General features: G+C 39.9%; 1 protein-coding gene across 5 annotated transcripts in view; it reads left to right on the top strand.

Moving 5' to 3' along the window:
* ABCC8 (ATP binding cassette subfamily C member 8) overlaps nt 1-14,796 on the top strand; it is a 73,362-nt gene extending 58,566 nt beyond the window's left edge. For all 5 annotated transcript variants that reach the window (XM_014252117.2, XM_005522306.3, XM_088057459.1 and 2 more), the window contains 10 exons: nt 4,017-4,119; nt 5,427-5,540; nt 6,166-6,286; nt 6,462-6,592; nt 7,137-7,215; nt 8,073-8,181; nt 9,743-9,846; nt 10,658-10,791; nt 12,107-12,169; nt 14,642-14,796. In XM_014252117.2, the coding sequence (XP_014107592.2) occupies nt 4,017-4,119; nt 5,427-5,540; nt 6,166-6,286; nt 6,462-6,592; nt 7,137-7,215; nt 8,073-8,181; nt 9,743-9,846; nt 10,658-10,791; nt 12,107-12,169; nt 14,642-14,779 (1,096 nt within the window). In that variant the 3' untranslated portion in view covers nt 14,780-14,796. The remainder of the gene's footprint in view (nt 1-4,016; nt 4,120-5,426; nt 5,541-6,165; nt 6,287-6,461; nt 6,593-7,136; nt 7,216-8,072; nt 8,182-9,742; nt 9,847-10,657; nt 10,792-12,106; nt 12,170-14,641) is intronic.
* The last annotated feature ends 1,920 nt before the right edge of the window (nt 14,797-16,716 follow it).

The raw sequence follows: 16,716 nt of genomic DNA, 5'->3' as shown, positions 1-16,716 counted from the left end.
GCATTTTGTATGTAGAGGAGTCACTGTAAAAAGAACAAGCTCATGTGGGTCATCTGCCCTGTGGTTGCTGTCCAGACACTTACGTGCAGCCTGAAAAAAGAACTTGAGGGCAAATGTGATTTAAGAAGCTCAATTGGCCCACAATTACCACAGCGAGTGGTGTGGCAGACGATGGGCTTGGACAGTTTCCATGACAGAACTAATACGCACAACTTGGTACAGACGGATGCGTGTCGATGTCCTGGTGAGATAAGCTGTGCACGCTGGGGTCTTCAGGGGCTGCAGAATCCCCCCACATCGGTTTTCAGGTTGCTAGCTGAAAATGTGGGTGTTGACACTGATTTTGGAAATACACAAGCTGGAGACAAAGTGTTTCCTTGTCTGTTTTGGTTTGTTTTTCCATCCACATAAGCTCCCAGGAGAGCAGCCCAGGAATACCTGACAGTGTGCCTGGGTTCTGTGTGTGTGTGTTAGAAAACTGGCAGTCATAGTGATACCTCAGAGGTACCAATAAAACCACTGTTGAGCTTACCAGCTGCTTTCCCTGCACTAGGGCTATTCTTGTCTTTTCTCAGTCGATTCAAACATGGTCAACTTTTCCACTAGATTCTCATCTAGATGGTGTCTACATATTTTGTCAGTTAATTATTACTGTTACCCTTCTGTCCTTGAAACAGTAGTGTTTATTTATTCCTGTCCTTGAAGCAATAGTGTTTATTTATTCCTCCTAACCTATAATTGTAATTTCATAATAGAAGTAATGCACAAAGGTAACTTAAACTATTTAAATAGGTTATAAATAGATCAAAGACACAATTTAAGAGTTCGTTTCTTTTGGACTGAACACAGCTTACCCAAGATTGGTAGAGCAGCATAGTGTTTTCCATTAATTACTGTTATTGAATGTTTAGTTCATTAAGTGCCAGCGATGTTCTATAGTTAGTAGTTATATCTGTGTTCAATTTGCAGGAAAATCATGTTCTCTTTTAATTTCTGCTTTTCTTATTCCTATATTCTTTTATTTGATCAAGAGGATCTTTAAAGCATTATGGTTGTATATTTTCTGGTGTTGATGCAGAAAGCAATATTCAATGGCATCTAGCTAGTATTTTCAGTCTGTCAGTGCATTCCCTCTTGATTCTTCCTGTCACTTTGGAATTAATTCCTCTGTCAAAGAACTGTGTATGGTGCCCCCTTTTTCCTTAAATCCTGCAGTAAGTGATGTGTCTCTGACCCAGCCAGCCATGTGTGTTCAGTGAGTTCTGTGTTCCATCTGCCAGCCTCCTGCCTCAGCTGCTAAGCCAGTTATTTTTAGGATTGTGTAGCTTTTCAGCTGCCTGACATATTAGCAGGAGTGGAGTTTAGACTTGCTAACGTGAGCATCCCTAAAAATAACACTAACTCAGGAATTCATTCTGTTAGGAGGTGCCAGTTGTTCCTGAGGTGTCCTTACCCTTGGTTATTCTCCGTCCTGGATTTATTCAGAATGCATCTGGAAAGAAATATACAAAAAAAATCTGGGGGGAGTTCAGAAAGACAGCTACTGCTGCACCTACAAAAACACCTTCAGTAGATGCCCTGGCCTGATTCATAGTTTATTTTGATACTTCAGATAGCATTTGTGTTAAACAATAAACAAGATGTGAAGGATTCTGCAAAGATTTGTCTGTATTCTTAAAGACCTAGTAATATAGGGACACCTTCTGAAGAGAAATTCTGATATTTTTTGCGTCAATCCAGCAACTGTGGTAACTTTGCATCCCTGTTCCACGTGCATATGCATGACTGACTCATGATGCATACTTCACATTCTCTGAGGCGTATCTGCGTTACACAATTCCTCATGCTATAGAGATAGGAAAGTTAAATGTGACAGAATTGGTTCCAGAAGCAGCACGGCCACGTCTGTATGGTGAGGCACTGAGGGCAGTGAGCCCTGAGCAAAGGAAGGGCTTCCTAGCTCTGACATGGAGAGCAGGATATTCCTCTGCCTATTTTCTAGTGTCTGTTTTCAGAAACAACCATTCTGCTATGCAAGCACACCAATGTGCTCACAGCCAGCCCAAATCCAGGGCTGCATCCAGAGCCCCGTGGGCAGCAGGGCAAGGAGGGGATTCTGCCCCTCTGCTCTGCTCTGTTGAGACCCCACCTGCAGTGCTGCATCAGCTCTGGGGTCCCAGCACTGAAAGGATGTGGAGCTGTTGGGGTGCATTCAGAGGAGGCCCACCAAGTTGATTAGAGATGAAACACCTCTCCTGTGAGGAAAGGCTGAGAGTTGGGTTTGTTCAGCCTGGCTTTGGGGTAACCTAATTGTGGTCTTCCAGTACCAAAAGAGAACCTGTGAGAAAGATGAGAGAGACTATTTACAAGGGCATGTAATCACAGGACAAGGGGAACAGCTTCAGACTGAAAAAGTGTAGGTTTAGGTTAGATATTGGGGAAAAGTCCTTTATTGTGTGGTGAGGCTCTGGCACATGCTGCCCAGATAAGTTATGGATGTTCCTGGAATGTGCAAGGCCAGGTTGATTGAGGCTCTGAGCAACCTGGTCTGGTGACAGGTGTCCCTGCCCATGACAGGGAGTTGGAATGAGATGATCATTAAGTTTCCTTCCAATCCAAGCCATTCCTTGATTCCCCATTGCACACAGCAGACACATCTCTTAGGTTGTAGCACGTAGCTACGTTGTGGACAGCTGAATTATTTATATTCCTCAAATTCATAAACTTTTTATCTAAAGTCATTCTTTTACTGTGCTCAGAAGAAGGATTAAGTCACTCTGCAGTGAACAAATTTGAAAGCTCTAAGCCACGTACTTTGTACATAGGCATTCTTCTATACTGATATTAGGAGAGCTGAGTTTATAAATAATCAGTGTTTGTTGCAGCTATAATAGCTAAAGGATAAGGTAAAGTTTCAAAAGGAGAGATCAAGTGTATTAAACTTGATCATGTAATAAAAGGGGGGAAAAGGCAAGATTTGGGTGATTAAACTAAATCTTCTGGCCTTTGAGCTTGTATCACTACCCTGGAAAAGACTTCTGTGCCAGGCTTGTACATTATTAACTGTAATTGTTGATACACTTGATTACTGACATCACTTTAATTTACACCTGTGCAATTAAATATGCCCAGCTACAAGGGGCAACTGGCTGACTTGCACACTTGCCAAGACCCCAGCAGGGAATCATCTCCCATACCTGCTGAATCTGTGGCAGATTTCATTGGCACAGCTATTCAGATGAATGGGTGCAAATTCACTGTAACAAACTGTAAACAAGCTTATTTGTGACTAATCCTGGTTTTGTGTACTGTGGCTAGTTCCTTGAGGGAAGGGAAAGGATTAGGTTGGAAAGGAACAGTTCTTTCCAATATAACACTTTTTGTTACGCCATGTACTTGGACTTCTATTTTCCAAAGTGCTCTATTTGTTTAATGATAAGAACAGATAAATTTGTTTAATATGGGAGCTACTATCATATGAAGTTCTTTGAGCTTATACTTTTTTAATTGTTACAATTTCCAAGCACTATGGTAATACAGATTTTAAAACTTGAGCTTATATGACTGAGAAAAACAGAATTCTGCAGCATTAATGCTTCTTTTCACAAATACGTGGATGTATTATTTTTCTTATATATATTTTAAATATTTTAGTTTTAGATTTTTTTTCTCTCTGAATTACCATGTCATAAAATACATTTATTAAATGGCTAGTGGGATCTGGAAGTCCCACAGAATTTCGATGCAATAATCAGTGCAATAATATCCATAAATAACTTCTCGAGATACAGACACCTTGCCTGTGTCTAACACGAGACTACAAATGATGTCGCTCTGAACTATTGATAGGCTGATTTATACCCTGTGCCAAGCTGTCCATAAGCACATACCCCAGAAATTAAATTTTACTTTGTATTTTTCCCAGACCCCAAGGCTTGACTCCTTTTTTTTTCTCTTTTCCTCTTGCTTTCCTGCTTTCTTCCTTTCGTCCGTTCTCTTTTGTGTTCTTTTTTTAGGTATGAAGCCAAATTCCGACAAAAACTTCTTGAATACACAGATTCCAACAACATTGCCTCCCTTTTCCTCACAGCAGCCAATCGCTGGCTGGAAGTTCGCATGGCAAGTACATTATTATTGTTGTGTATAAACGAGGAATTTTTTATTTTGTTCCAAGTAATCTGATGAGACATCCAACAGTTTTCAAGCCTCATCTCAAAGCCTCAAAAACCTTTGCCCTCTATGACTGTAATGAGCATATGTCCAACCCATCCTGGACACTGAATGGGGTATGAATTTTCCCGGTAGCCTGCAGCTGTTTTTCCAAGACAGGAGTAGTTTTCACGGGTCACATTGACTGCTCTGTGTGTAAAGAATGATCAGAGCTAGTTGAGCTGTGCCACCATCCAGCATCTCATTGTGGGACCATGTCAGCAGCCTCTGCCTTGTGGCTCTCTAGGAACATTTCAGTATCTTGGCAGCTCTCCTAAGGAGCAGAAGAATGTAGATAACTTTGAGTCTGGTTTGGGTTTATCTGATTGTTTTGGGGTCATATTCAATGGCCTCTTTTCTGCTCAGTGACGTGGCCTGGCATGAGAAATGGTTTATTAAAAAATAATTCTCTAAGAAGCTAGTCAAGGAATTTTATTGTGGAATGTTACATCACACTTTTAAATTCAGGTGTAGTAATGCTGTTCTGGTAACATGGGCTTCTTTTAAATGTGCTAAATGTATGTTATTTCATTTTTCATGTCACATTCTATAGCTCCATTTTGGACACCATCTTAACTGGTACCTTTTGCTAATCTAGTTCAGGTGTTGGGTATGACTTGAATAAAATATTATTACCCTATTTAATGTTCAGGCCTAGACGACTTGAAGTCCATAATTCTGATCAATGCCTGTATCACTAAACAGTTCAAACACGGATAGTTTCCCTCCTACAGAGTTTGTTTTCTAGTCTGTTACACAATTTTACTCAAAGAATTCTCTGTGGGAGGTCAAATCACCAATGATTTAAATTAAAGCAGAAAAAGGCCCTTAAGGTAATAGGTGCATGCTGTGCAATGGCTTGTTTGGACAGTTATGGATAGTAGGAACTCAGCAGGAGCAGCAGAGCCTCTCAGCAGCTCATCATCAGCCACAGAGATGAGATACATGAGCATTTCCCTCCTATCCCAGGTAGCATCAGCTGCATGATTTCAGCCACCTCCATTACATGCTTAAGGTATCTGTGTTGACTTCCCCAGCACAGCCCTGCTAAAAGCAGTAAGAATGTGTTCCCAGGTAGAGTCTGTATGGAGTTCCACGGGGTTTTCTGCCTGTGTTTCGAAATTGGGCAATGGTTTTGTTATTTGGTATGCAAAGTTATGAGAACGTTTTAACCCTTTGTAGACTTATAATGATGGAGCTTATTCATATTCCTTCAGGAGTACATTGGAGCATGTGTGGTACTCATAGCAGCTGTCACTTCTATTACCAGTTGCCTGTATAATAAAATCACTTCAGGACTTGTAGGCTTGGGACTAACCTATGCTCTTATGGTAAGAATCTCAGGATCCTTTCTGTCTCTCCCAAACATTTTTTTGCAATTCCTCAGGGCACAAAGGAACAGGAAGATTGAAGGTGTCTGTACATCTATAGTGGGTACTGTAACATCACTGAAACCATGTGTTTACTTCAGTTAACATGTGATGGTTGACATATTTGAATGTATGCTTTCTTCAGTTTTGAGATCAAATCTCATCAAGGTGTTAGTTCAAATATGTCAACGAAACATGGACAAGTTGCATCATAATTTTTTATATCGTCTTGCATTGTGAAGAATACATTTTCAGTGCATCAGTTGTAATTATGCCCTTGTATGTCATTCTAGATTGTCTAAACTTAAGTTACCAAAATTATGTCTTTTCACCTGTCTTTATTGTTCCCCCACCCCCTTTTCTGTTGGTGTAGATCAGATCTCCATAATACCAAAGTAACTGTGCACTGCAGTTAGGAAATTTAACCTTTAGTCATCGTTGCCTCCCTGTTGATGTTGTACCATCCAGTGCATTCACAACTTCCACTTACTGAGGCATTCCTGTGTAGGAATATAAACTGCATGCTGGTCAAATGATGCAAACTACTAAAAATCTGGGATTCAGTCCTGTATTTGCTTTACATCAGGTGTCTAACTACCTGAATTGGATGGTTCGTAACCTGGCTGACATGGAGATCCAGCTGGGGGCAGTGAAAAGAATCAATGGCCTTCTCAAAACAGAAGCTGAAAATTACGAAGGGCTCCTTTGTAAGTGTGGTTTTGTGCAGCATGCAGAAAGAGCTTGCTGAAATTTTAATGACTTTGCAGTGTTTGCCATGAAAAATGTAGTAAATTACCTCATGAACCAACTAATTCATTGTAAGAGTTGATATACATCATATTATTGATGTTGGTTTTTTTCCCCTCTATGCTCGTGGTGCAGCTTCCTCACAGATTCCCCAGAACTGGCCAGACAGAGGGGAGATCCAAATCCAGAATCTCAGTGTCCGATATGACAGCAACTTAAAGCCGGTGCTGAAACATGTCAATGCCCACATCTCACCGGGACAAAAGGTAAAGAACTGCAGTGGTTCTCAGAAGCTCTTTAGACTAGCACATCACATAAATCAGAGTTAAAACATACCACAGAATGTTTTGATGACTGAATTGCAGATGATTTTTTTCTCTCAAAGAATGTAGTGCGCTGGAAAGGAAGTCTGGGGGATTCTTAGCGTGGTGTATTGAGGCAGTACTCCCCTCTCAGTATCCCAGAGCACACAGTGCCAAAAGAAGTGACAGTGGGCCCTTACAGTGCTAGACCTCCTTTTCATCCTTCTCACATGACTCTCTTGTCTTTATTCCTATCATTACCGCTCTCCTATTGTTCTTGTTATAGGACTGGCCTTGATTTATTCTCAAATGCTCAGACCCCTAAAAGATAAAAAGTGAACACAGTTATTCTGTAATGGCTGGTTCAGTTTGATTGTCTGTCAGGAGGAGAAGAGGATTATGTGAATCAGAACAGCTCCTCCACCCTCTCATCTGAAGTGTCAAGTACAGATGTTATCCATTTCCTGTATTTTCATTGCCTGATGTTCATCTGCTTTCTGTGTCACAGATTGGGATCTGCGGCCGAACGGGCAGTGGAAAATCCTCCTTCTCTCTTGCATTTTTCAGAATGGTTGACACCTTTGAGGGTAAGATAACACTTTTGTGTGTCACTCAAGCTTAGCTCTTGAAGGTTCTTCGGTATTCTTTTCCTTAACAGCAGCAGCTCTGAAGTGTGATTTTCAAATCTGCAGGACAGACTCTCTGGCCCTGTTTAAAGCTGATATCACCTGTCACCATACAACTGTGCCATTCATAAGCTGGATCAATAAAAATTCTGCTTGATAGAAGCAGAAGTCCAAGAGTGACAGATGACAGCCTTTTGTGCTGTTAAATCACAACAATAGGAGCAAATCATAAAAGGGCAAGGTGTTTAAGTGTCATGAGGGATCTGTGCTCGAGGCACAGATGGGATCCACTAGGCTCAGAAAACTCAGCAACTGGGGGTTGCAGCTTGGCCTACTGCCCTGGAATTTCCTGCCATATTTCCTGCTCTGTGTCCTTATGCATCTCAAAAAGATGTCAGCCTGTTTCCCAGCCACATCACCCACAGAGCCCCTCTGCTAAGACAGACAGTTGTACTCAGAGGTAAGATTTCATAGTGTTCAACAGTAATTTGGCTTTCTGAAAGGCTTGTTGCCCCTGGTAATTAATCCCTGATTGAAGTAATGTCTGACCTTGTTGTTTGATAGATGTATACTGGTCAAGCAGTTGTGTATCTAATCATTCGTAAGACACTTCAGGTACACACACTCTGTATCTTTTCAGCTGAGCTTGACTCAAGAAGGCTGTGCTTGCTTTTTAGTCAAAGCACATTTCTTTAGTGAAGGGGCTATCTGATACAAGGCCTGCTCCTGCTGTACTGCCTTTCAGTCTGGAAGTGAGTCATGTCTTTGCCAGCAGCTGTGTGGCACAATAAACACACTGTCCTATTTGTTTTGCATAGGGAGGATTATCATTGATGGTATAGATATCGCAAAGCTGCCCTTACAGACGTTGAGATCCAGGCTGTCAATCATTCTCCAAGATCCTATTTTATTCAGTGGAACAATCCGGTAAGTGTTTAAGCACCAGCAGTAAATAAAAAACATGTAATTGCTTGTGTGTCATACAATGTTAATTATATATTATAATTATTATATTAATTAATAGCATTGTATTGATTATTATATTAATATATTATAATGACTTTTATATCAAGCTGTTCAATTCTAGTCTCCTCAGCTGGAATAGGGAGGATCACTGCCTTCTGCCTGTGCTTTTAACTCACCTCTGCCAGACTAGCCTTTCCCCATGCCTGAGCCTGGACAGGACACTGTAGGCAGAAGACATCCCACATCTGGGAAGCAGAGAAGGCCAATATTTATTCCTCCAGGATCCAGTAATCAATTTAGCTCAAATACCCATAACCAGCCAGCAATTCTTGAAACCTTCTTTCTCCTACATCTGTTTTCATCTGTCTGCCTTAAAATATGAGATGTAAAAAATGAAGACTAAGAAATTGCTGTAGACAGAGAGAAAGCAAAAGAACATAAGAAGTACTAGGAGACTGTGCTATTTTGTCCTGGAGCCTCTATGTTTCTTCTGAGCATCTGCAGCACCAAATACCTTGGTTTTTTGGTTGTTTGGGTTTTTTTGCCTTCTCTTTCTACTTCTCTGAGAAGATGATGCAGTAGAAACAATGGCCAAAAATTCCAGTTTCCAGCAAATGTACTTCCCTGTGTCTGTGCCATTTACCTTAGGAAGAAACAGTACAATCCTCAGTGCACAGTTACATCACCTGCCGTTTTAGTTTCTACATGAGTGATTAGAGTTCACTGAAAAGGATACAGACTTCAGGACATGCCTGAACATACGATGATTCATTCACATCAGATGATGTGATTGTATTCCTTTGTTTTATGAATTAATCTATTAAAAAATGCATTTAGGCCAGCATCGATCCTTCACAACTCGTACAGCAGGAGCAAAATGTAAAAGTAGTGTTATACACCATTGAATCTTTTATTGTCATTCTATATGCTGATGGAATATGATGTGAGATTCACATTTGTTGCTGTCACTTCTGGGCCACAGCAAGCTAAAATAATGTTTATCTGTTCATAAACCCAAGTTTTTTTGAATTGTAGTGAAGCCTTGAATTTCATAATGCAGTATGAAGCTTGATTATTCCATTAACATTTCTATAGCAGTGAAGAACAAAGCGATGTATTTAAAAGAAGGGAGCATAGAATTTTGGCCTTTGTTAAAATTTAATGTTAATTTAAACTGAGTATTACATGTTTTTTATATTACATGTTTTTCCTAGTAAAACATGAGATTTCTTTAGTTTATACAGTACAAAATAAATTCCAAAACCTGGAAGATATCTACTAAATAGGAAGCATTTCCATTTCTGCTCAACTGAAAGTCAAATTTTCATCTTAATCACATTGGTATAAATGCACTGAATTTCCCAGACTTAATCCACGTTTATGCCAATGATAAATCAGAATCAGGCCCAGACCTCCAGCATATGATTCTGATTATCTGCAGGTTTGTTTCTAAGCACACCAAAAAAGAAATCCATTGCAGCAGTTTCTGTTGACTGATGTTCTTGAATTACCCACGCTGCAGGTTTAACTTGGACCCTGAGAAGAAGTGCACTGACAGCATGCTCTGGGAAGCACTGGAAATAGCACAGCTCAAGCATGTGGTGAAGGCTTTACCTGGGGGCCTAGGTAATGAGACTTCTTTTTGAGAATATTGTTTCCAGCACTCACAGTATTCCTGTTTCACACTCATTTATTAGAAAAGTAGTTGATGAAGAAAGAGCTTTTAAAGTTCGTGGAAGGTGACAGAAAGTGCCTGCAGGCAAATGTCCTATATCTGTAAAACTCCTTTACCAACTGTACCTAGGGGGCAGAATACTCTTTCTTTTCAAATCAATGGTAAAATCATTTTATTTCAGTACGTCTTTGTTATGAAGCAGTGAGGTTTATGGGTCTTGTAAATTTAAATAAGCTGTCAACAAGTCAGGTGTTACCTAGAACACATTCTTCTGTGTTTTCCAATAGTCATGTCCAAGAAGGAAGGTTTCTAAAGCTTCAAGATATGAATCATTTGGCCATGCAGAAAAATAAAAAACAACCAAAAAAACCACACCAAAAAACAAAACAAAAAAAACCACCTAAGAGGAAAAAATAAACCAAAAAACCACAAATAAACTCCCTTAAAATGGTAAGTTATGGAGCCCTAAGGAAAAGAAATTATGGATGCTGGTTTGACTGGGGGTGCATTGTCCTAGACTGCACATGTTCCAGAGAAACTTGCTCTTGAACATCCTCAGCTACTTTGATGTCTAACAGATACAGAGAATATAGTGAGACAGAAGTACTGGTTGTTTTGAACACTGGAAATAAGCAAGCAAAAATGTGTCACCAGAAGCTGTGGGCCTAGGAAATAGTACTTTATTCTGAAAGTGAGACAGTGTTTTCCAAGCGTATGCTGTATTCTGCTCTGACCTTACTGATTTTGCTGTATCACTTCCAGATGCCATAGTCACAGAAGGGGGTGAAAACTTCAGTCAGGGCCAGAGGCAGCTGTTCTGCCTGGCAAGGGCTTTTGTGAGGAAGACGAGCATCTTCATCATGGATGAAGCTACAGCATCTATTGACATGGCAACAGTGAGTTTGAAGTGCTTCTGATCTCTTTTCCTTGAGGGGAAGGCAACTGATATGTGAAAAAAAAGTGGAAAGCAATTCTGTCTATTCTGTAATATGCAGACATTTACAAGCCCAGGTAGTTGTGAGTCACTGCTAACAAATCTAAAGATCTTTTAAACCATTTTACTAGGGATTGAACAGTTATTCTAGAGCTGATTGCATATGAAAATGAAGCATGTTATTTTAATTGGCAGTAGGCGTTTCTAAAGTAAACAAAGCTTGGGATGGTCAGTGAAGGGTGAATTGGCAAATGACAAGCTTTCCCAGCATGGCTGGAGGACAAGAGAGGAAGTTAGAAGGCTTGAAAGTAGGGTCAAGGAACACAGACATAGAAAAGACATACTGGATTCTTGCATTAATTGCCTGGAATTTCTAGGCAGATGTTTAAGCACTCAGGAATAGTGCAGTGACTGGGTTTTAGCCAAATAGAATAGTACATTTTTTTCATCTGTTATATTGTTACAGGAAATACTTTGGTTTTCTTTCCACTGTAAGTAAAGAACAGAATTGGAGGGGTTTGTTAGAACAGCTACAATTTTTAGTTCAGTAAAATGTTCGCGTTTGAGCTTCAGTAAGGGAACTATAGTGCACGAGCCCAGTTAAAACACATTTTGAATTTTGGTGCATCAATGGATCAATGACTCAAAGGAGCCCTTCCTTTGAAATGCCTCTCTAAAGAGCAGCTAATAGCAAATGAAGGTATCTGTGCTCTTGACACTTCCAAGCAGTTTGGAATGCAATGACATATCTCCTAAATAGCAAAGGATGAGTACTTGTTGAGTGAGAGCTATGTATGCTAAGGCCATCTTAAATATCATCTCCACTGTTAAATATGCCAGGTACAGCAGAGTCCCTTGCTTGTCCCTGCCACCTCTTGGTGTTAGACGTCCCCATTGTGCTGGAACATTCCTGGGCTTGCAGAGGGGTGAAGGACGTGCCACAGAGGCACCAGCACAGGCAGCCTGGCAGCACCCGGAATTCACCTTGGATTTCCTCACTGTAAAACTGAGACCAGCATTGCAGGAGTTCGGGGCCACAACACAGCTTTGGGGTCTGCTGAACCCCAGAGGCAGTGAGAATGGAAGGAATGAGCAGTGGGAATGGCAGGAGGGACCAGGCTCTGGCTTAGTTCAGACATGTAGCTAATTTTTCGCTTCTGCCGTGGAGGAAAAATAACAGCATGGAATAGTCAGTGGTTACTTAAGCCTTCTCAGTGTCTGTGTCTATCATGCAACTTCTGTTGTTTGAAAAGCACCAAATGTTTTTCCTTCCCTAGGAGAACATTCTCCAGAAGGTGGTCATGACTGCGTTTGCTGACCGTACTGTGGTTACAATAGCAGTAAGTACAGTCCCTGCTGCCATTCTGTTGCAAATAAGGGTCAGAAATGCCCCATTAGTCACTTCTTGTCAGTCTTAATAAATGTGTTAGGCCATTCATCTTTTTCTTTTTTTAAGTGGTGTTTAGATGTAAGCTTTCTTTTCCATTTTTAAATTTCTTACTTAAATTCTTAAGTGTAGCTTCTGAAATGTATTGCATGATGCTAGGTCAAGTTACCTGTAAAAGTACATAATCTAAGTATGCTCTCTGTCTTCTGTTTCCCATTTTAAGCTAATTTAAAATGCCATATGCTTTGACTGCTGTGAAATGTAAGAAAAGTTTTATCAAGCTAAAATAAGGACAAGTAAATAAACACGTATCAGGGACGTGAAATGAAGTCAGTATGCTTCCTTACAATTAAAAATTCAACACAAGAAATCTGTGCTCAGGAATCTCTGAGCATCATTTATTTTCACCTAGTAAATGTGTAACAGTAGTCCTGATTTATCTTATGGTATCCATCCAGTGTGTCATTATAAAAAAAGCAAAGGAATCATAACCATGACGTTTCCTGATTTCTCTGGATGAAAATTCAGATTTGCACTGTATTCTGCAGTTATGTATCTTTTTCAGTTTGTTTAGGGACAAGCTAAAAAAGCTTTATTCTTCTTGTACTCTCTTAGTGAGTTTTAAACTGCACAGCTCAAACAAACATCTTGGGATAAACCTACTTTGAATGTTTTTGTTTGCTTCCAATTGTAAATGTGGTTTACAGCAGGTGGGTTTGTATTCAAAACATTCTGTAGTAGAAACATAACACAGGGGATTTGTGGGATGGATAGTGGTTTTGTGGTGGATTTTTTTTGTTTGCGTTGTTGGTTTTGAGGTGTTTTTGTTGTGTGTTGGTTTTGGTATGGTTTTTTTTTCTGAGAAAAAGCCATATACTCCTAATTTCTGTTTTGGAAGAATAGGAATAGTAGGAGTTACAGTACTGGCTCTCTATTATCTTGTATGTTACTCACAGTTACCAGGGTGACGGCAGTGATTGTGTTACACTGAAAGAGATCAGACAAGGGCAGCAAATTCAACTGGAATGTGATATTTCAGTCCCCTGCCCCTGCCTGTGGACTGGATGAATGTCATAGAAACTGCTGAAGATATGAGATTTATAGATGTCATCAGTGATTATTTTATGGAAAATCTGGCTAGGAAAGCCAGAGAAGGAAATAAAAGAGCTGTTTTGATACTCAGGATGCCCAAAACTTGATTAGGAACCTTATGGGTAAAGAGCAACCATGTAACAGCAACCATAATATTCTGAGATTAAATATCTCTGCAGGAGTAATGCAGATTCAAAAAATCCCATGCAGTTACAGTTAACATTAAAAAGTGGAATTCTGTCAATATGAAGAGGCTTGCAAAAAATTAAACCCAAAAATAAATGATGGAAGAGAAAAAAGCTAAAAAAAGCATCAAAGGAAATTGAATCTGACAGGGATTATGGAAATTACTGAAGTATTTTATTTAAAAAGAAGATGGAAACAATGAATGCTATTTATTTAGGTAATGCTTGAGATAGGATAGAAAAATGTGGTATGGATAAAGAAATAGAAAAGATTATTAGAAACAAGAAGGCTGAACTCAAAGTCCATACTTAACATACAAAGTCCAAAGTTCACACGTACCTTGAATATTGTGTGCATTTCCAGTCTCCTTGTGCCCAGAACAACACATTACAACTGCAAACTGGTAAGAAGCCCAGGATGATTTTGGAGGTGTTGGGTTTGGTCCTGCAGGGGAGCAGCTGAGCAGGCTGGGGCTCTTCTGTCTGGAAGAAGGACAGTCTGACAAAAGGACATGTGAAAAAGGTCTACCAAGTCACGAGGCAAGGGACATCAGATGGAACTCTGAGCAACGCGGCCCAGAGCATACAAAAGGAGGGAGTACATGTTCATATAGTGGGGAGGAAGTGTGGAAAAGCCTTTTCCAAAGGTTATGGATGCAAAATGATTATGAAATCTCAGAAGACATGGCCCAAGTGCTGTAAAACTGCCTAGATCATCTTTCTAAATAGACAAACCACACCAAGCTCAGGAACCACCCCAGACCCAGATATAATCCAGGACCAGGAGAATTCACAAATTCCCACAGGCAGTTCCACAGCCAGTTGCCCATTTCCTACTCTGCCTGGTTGCCTTCTTTCGGCTGCACTTGGGTAGCAGGACTCTGGGTTGGGAACATTCTAAAGGGAACTCGTAGGACTCTTCATACTTAAGTGCCTGTGTATTTTTTAGGTACTTGAGTATCCACCTGGCTGTTGGTCTGTATATTTATCTGCAGTATTTACACAGAAATTAAGATGAAAAATAGGAGAAGTAGCCTTAATCAAACTTGAACTTCATAGGAAAATTAATTTGCAAAAGTTTGTCTTATCCTGGAATAGATTGACTAGAGAGTCACACTGACCTGGCATTTTGTTTATTTGTTTTTCAGCACCGTGTGCACACAATCCTCAATTCAGATTTGGTTATTGTAATGAAGAGAGGGGTTATTTTGGAATATGACAAGCCTGAGGTTCTGCTAGAACAAGAAGACAGTGTATTTGCTTCTTTTGTACAAGCAGATAAGTAATAAACATAAATAAAGCATTTTAGAATACAATTTTATTATTTTCTAAAAATGTAAATTACCTGTAAATAAATATTATTTCATAATAAATTGAGCTTTTCCTTTTTTAATAAAATGAGCCATTTTTTTCCATCTGAAGCATTAATGAATTATCTGTGTACTTCACTTTTTTGTATGCTACTACTTTTCATTTGCTGCCAAAGAATCATGAAATATTGCTGGAAAAAAACTACATGGGTAAACTACAACAGGATACATATCAAACAAACATAACCAGCATGGAATTTTTATGTAACTCTCAACCCCCACATCATTTATTAACATGTTATTTTTTATGTGTCATAGCCCTACTGTACATAATGTTCATGACTGACTAAATGCAGAAGGAAAAATTATACACCAAAGGTATCTCTCAAAAGCTTGTATCTCTTTCAATCAAATGACTCTGTAAAGCTTTAATATTTAAATATAAAATCTATAAAACATTTTTTATACTGTGGTTTATTGATAGTGCCTGAGTTGTGCCTTAGACTCTCTTTTAATACTGTCTAGAAATGAATCACAATCTGATTCCATCTTTTTGCCCGCTGAATACTATTACACTGTGAAGAAGCTGAGAGGAGTCAGGCTGTGACAAAGTATCAGTGTTTAATGTACACTGTTTCCAGACCAGTGCAGATGTGCCAATTCATCTGGAAATTATCCCTCCAAGTCTGGTAAATAAACAGCATTAAACCTTTCATTGCAGCTCAGGGCCACGAGAGCTTGACTCATCAGATCCTAGCTTTACATATTTCACCCACTGTTGTGCTGTCTCTAGATTTATGGTGACCCTTACTAACAAATTATGTACACTTAAGATAACTTTTAACCACTGAAATTATCCTAATTTAGCTAGACAGCTACTTCTCCCTGCCCTGTGACAATCATTCTGGGATTTTTTTCATTAATAGAATGTCAGTAACCCAATGTAAGGCTGCAATGAATTTTTCACTTATTTTTTTTTACAGCAAGTTTGCCTTTACATCCATTTTTTGTTTTGTTGCTTCACCTGTTTGAAGGATTTCTAGTGCTTAGGAGAACTCTATATCTTTTTGGGGTTCTTTTCTCTCACTTTAGTCTGCTCAATTTGGAATCTGTTTTTAAAAGCTTTTATTTTTTTGGTGTAGAAAAAGACACCTCAGTGTTCTCATGGGATATGTGATATTTTAAGGCATTACTTCTAGCACCGCAGCAGAGAGCCAGGGAAAATGAACTCTTGTTGCTGTTTGTGTTACCAGTTCTAGAGCAGAGTGTTTGCAGCATATCCCTGCTGTTACTGGGGCAATAATGAAGGGCAGTTAAGTGGCCCCAGAGGAGAGTGTAGACTGAACAGTGAGTGCAGAATGAAGAGTCAGGAGGTAGGAGATGGTTATGCAGATGAAAGGCATAAGCTATGTCATTTCCTACTACCCTTCAAGAGAGAAAGGGCAGGTGCGAGCTTTCTCCTCCTCCAGGGAATTGTTTTCTGAACAGTGTCTGAGAAAGAATGGCTGCAGAGCTGTTGGTGTGTTTTCACCCTGGAATACCAGGCTTCCATTAGGGCTGATAGAGGAGAAGTGGGAGCAGAAGGGCACAGCAGGTTTCTGCTACAGCTACTGGGCATTCTGTCTGCTGTCTTCCCATTACTGGTCTAAGGCAGGATCTCATCCTGTAAAGACTTAGGAAATCACCTCTCTGCAGGACACCTCAAACTCATGGTGCAGGGGCTCTGCAGCCATCTGTGGAAGCTCTTAGAGATTCTAATGGCAAGGGGAGAGATGCAGAGAAGTGAGGTTTCATGTGCTTTTAGTGAAATGCCTGGGAATTGACACTGCAATTTGGACTCACTCCTATTCCACCAGCTTCTGACAGCCTTACCCAGAAGGGAATGCAGGGGAGGAAAGGACACAGCATATTGC

The sequence above is a fragment of the Pseudopodoces humilis genome, chromosome 7 (assembly GCF_049639895.1).
Source record: "Pseudopodoces humilis isolate 2021_Gansu_Grassland_sample_001 chromosome 7, ASM4963989v1, whole genome shotgun sequence".
Classification (NCBI taxonomy): Eukaryota; Metazoa; Chordata; class Aves; order Passeriformes; family Paridae; genus Pseudopodoces; species Pseudopodoces humilis.
Note: the sequence above shows the minus strand (reverse complement) of the source record. Positions and strands in the feature narration are given on the sequence as shown.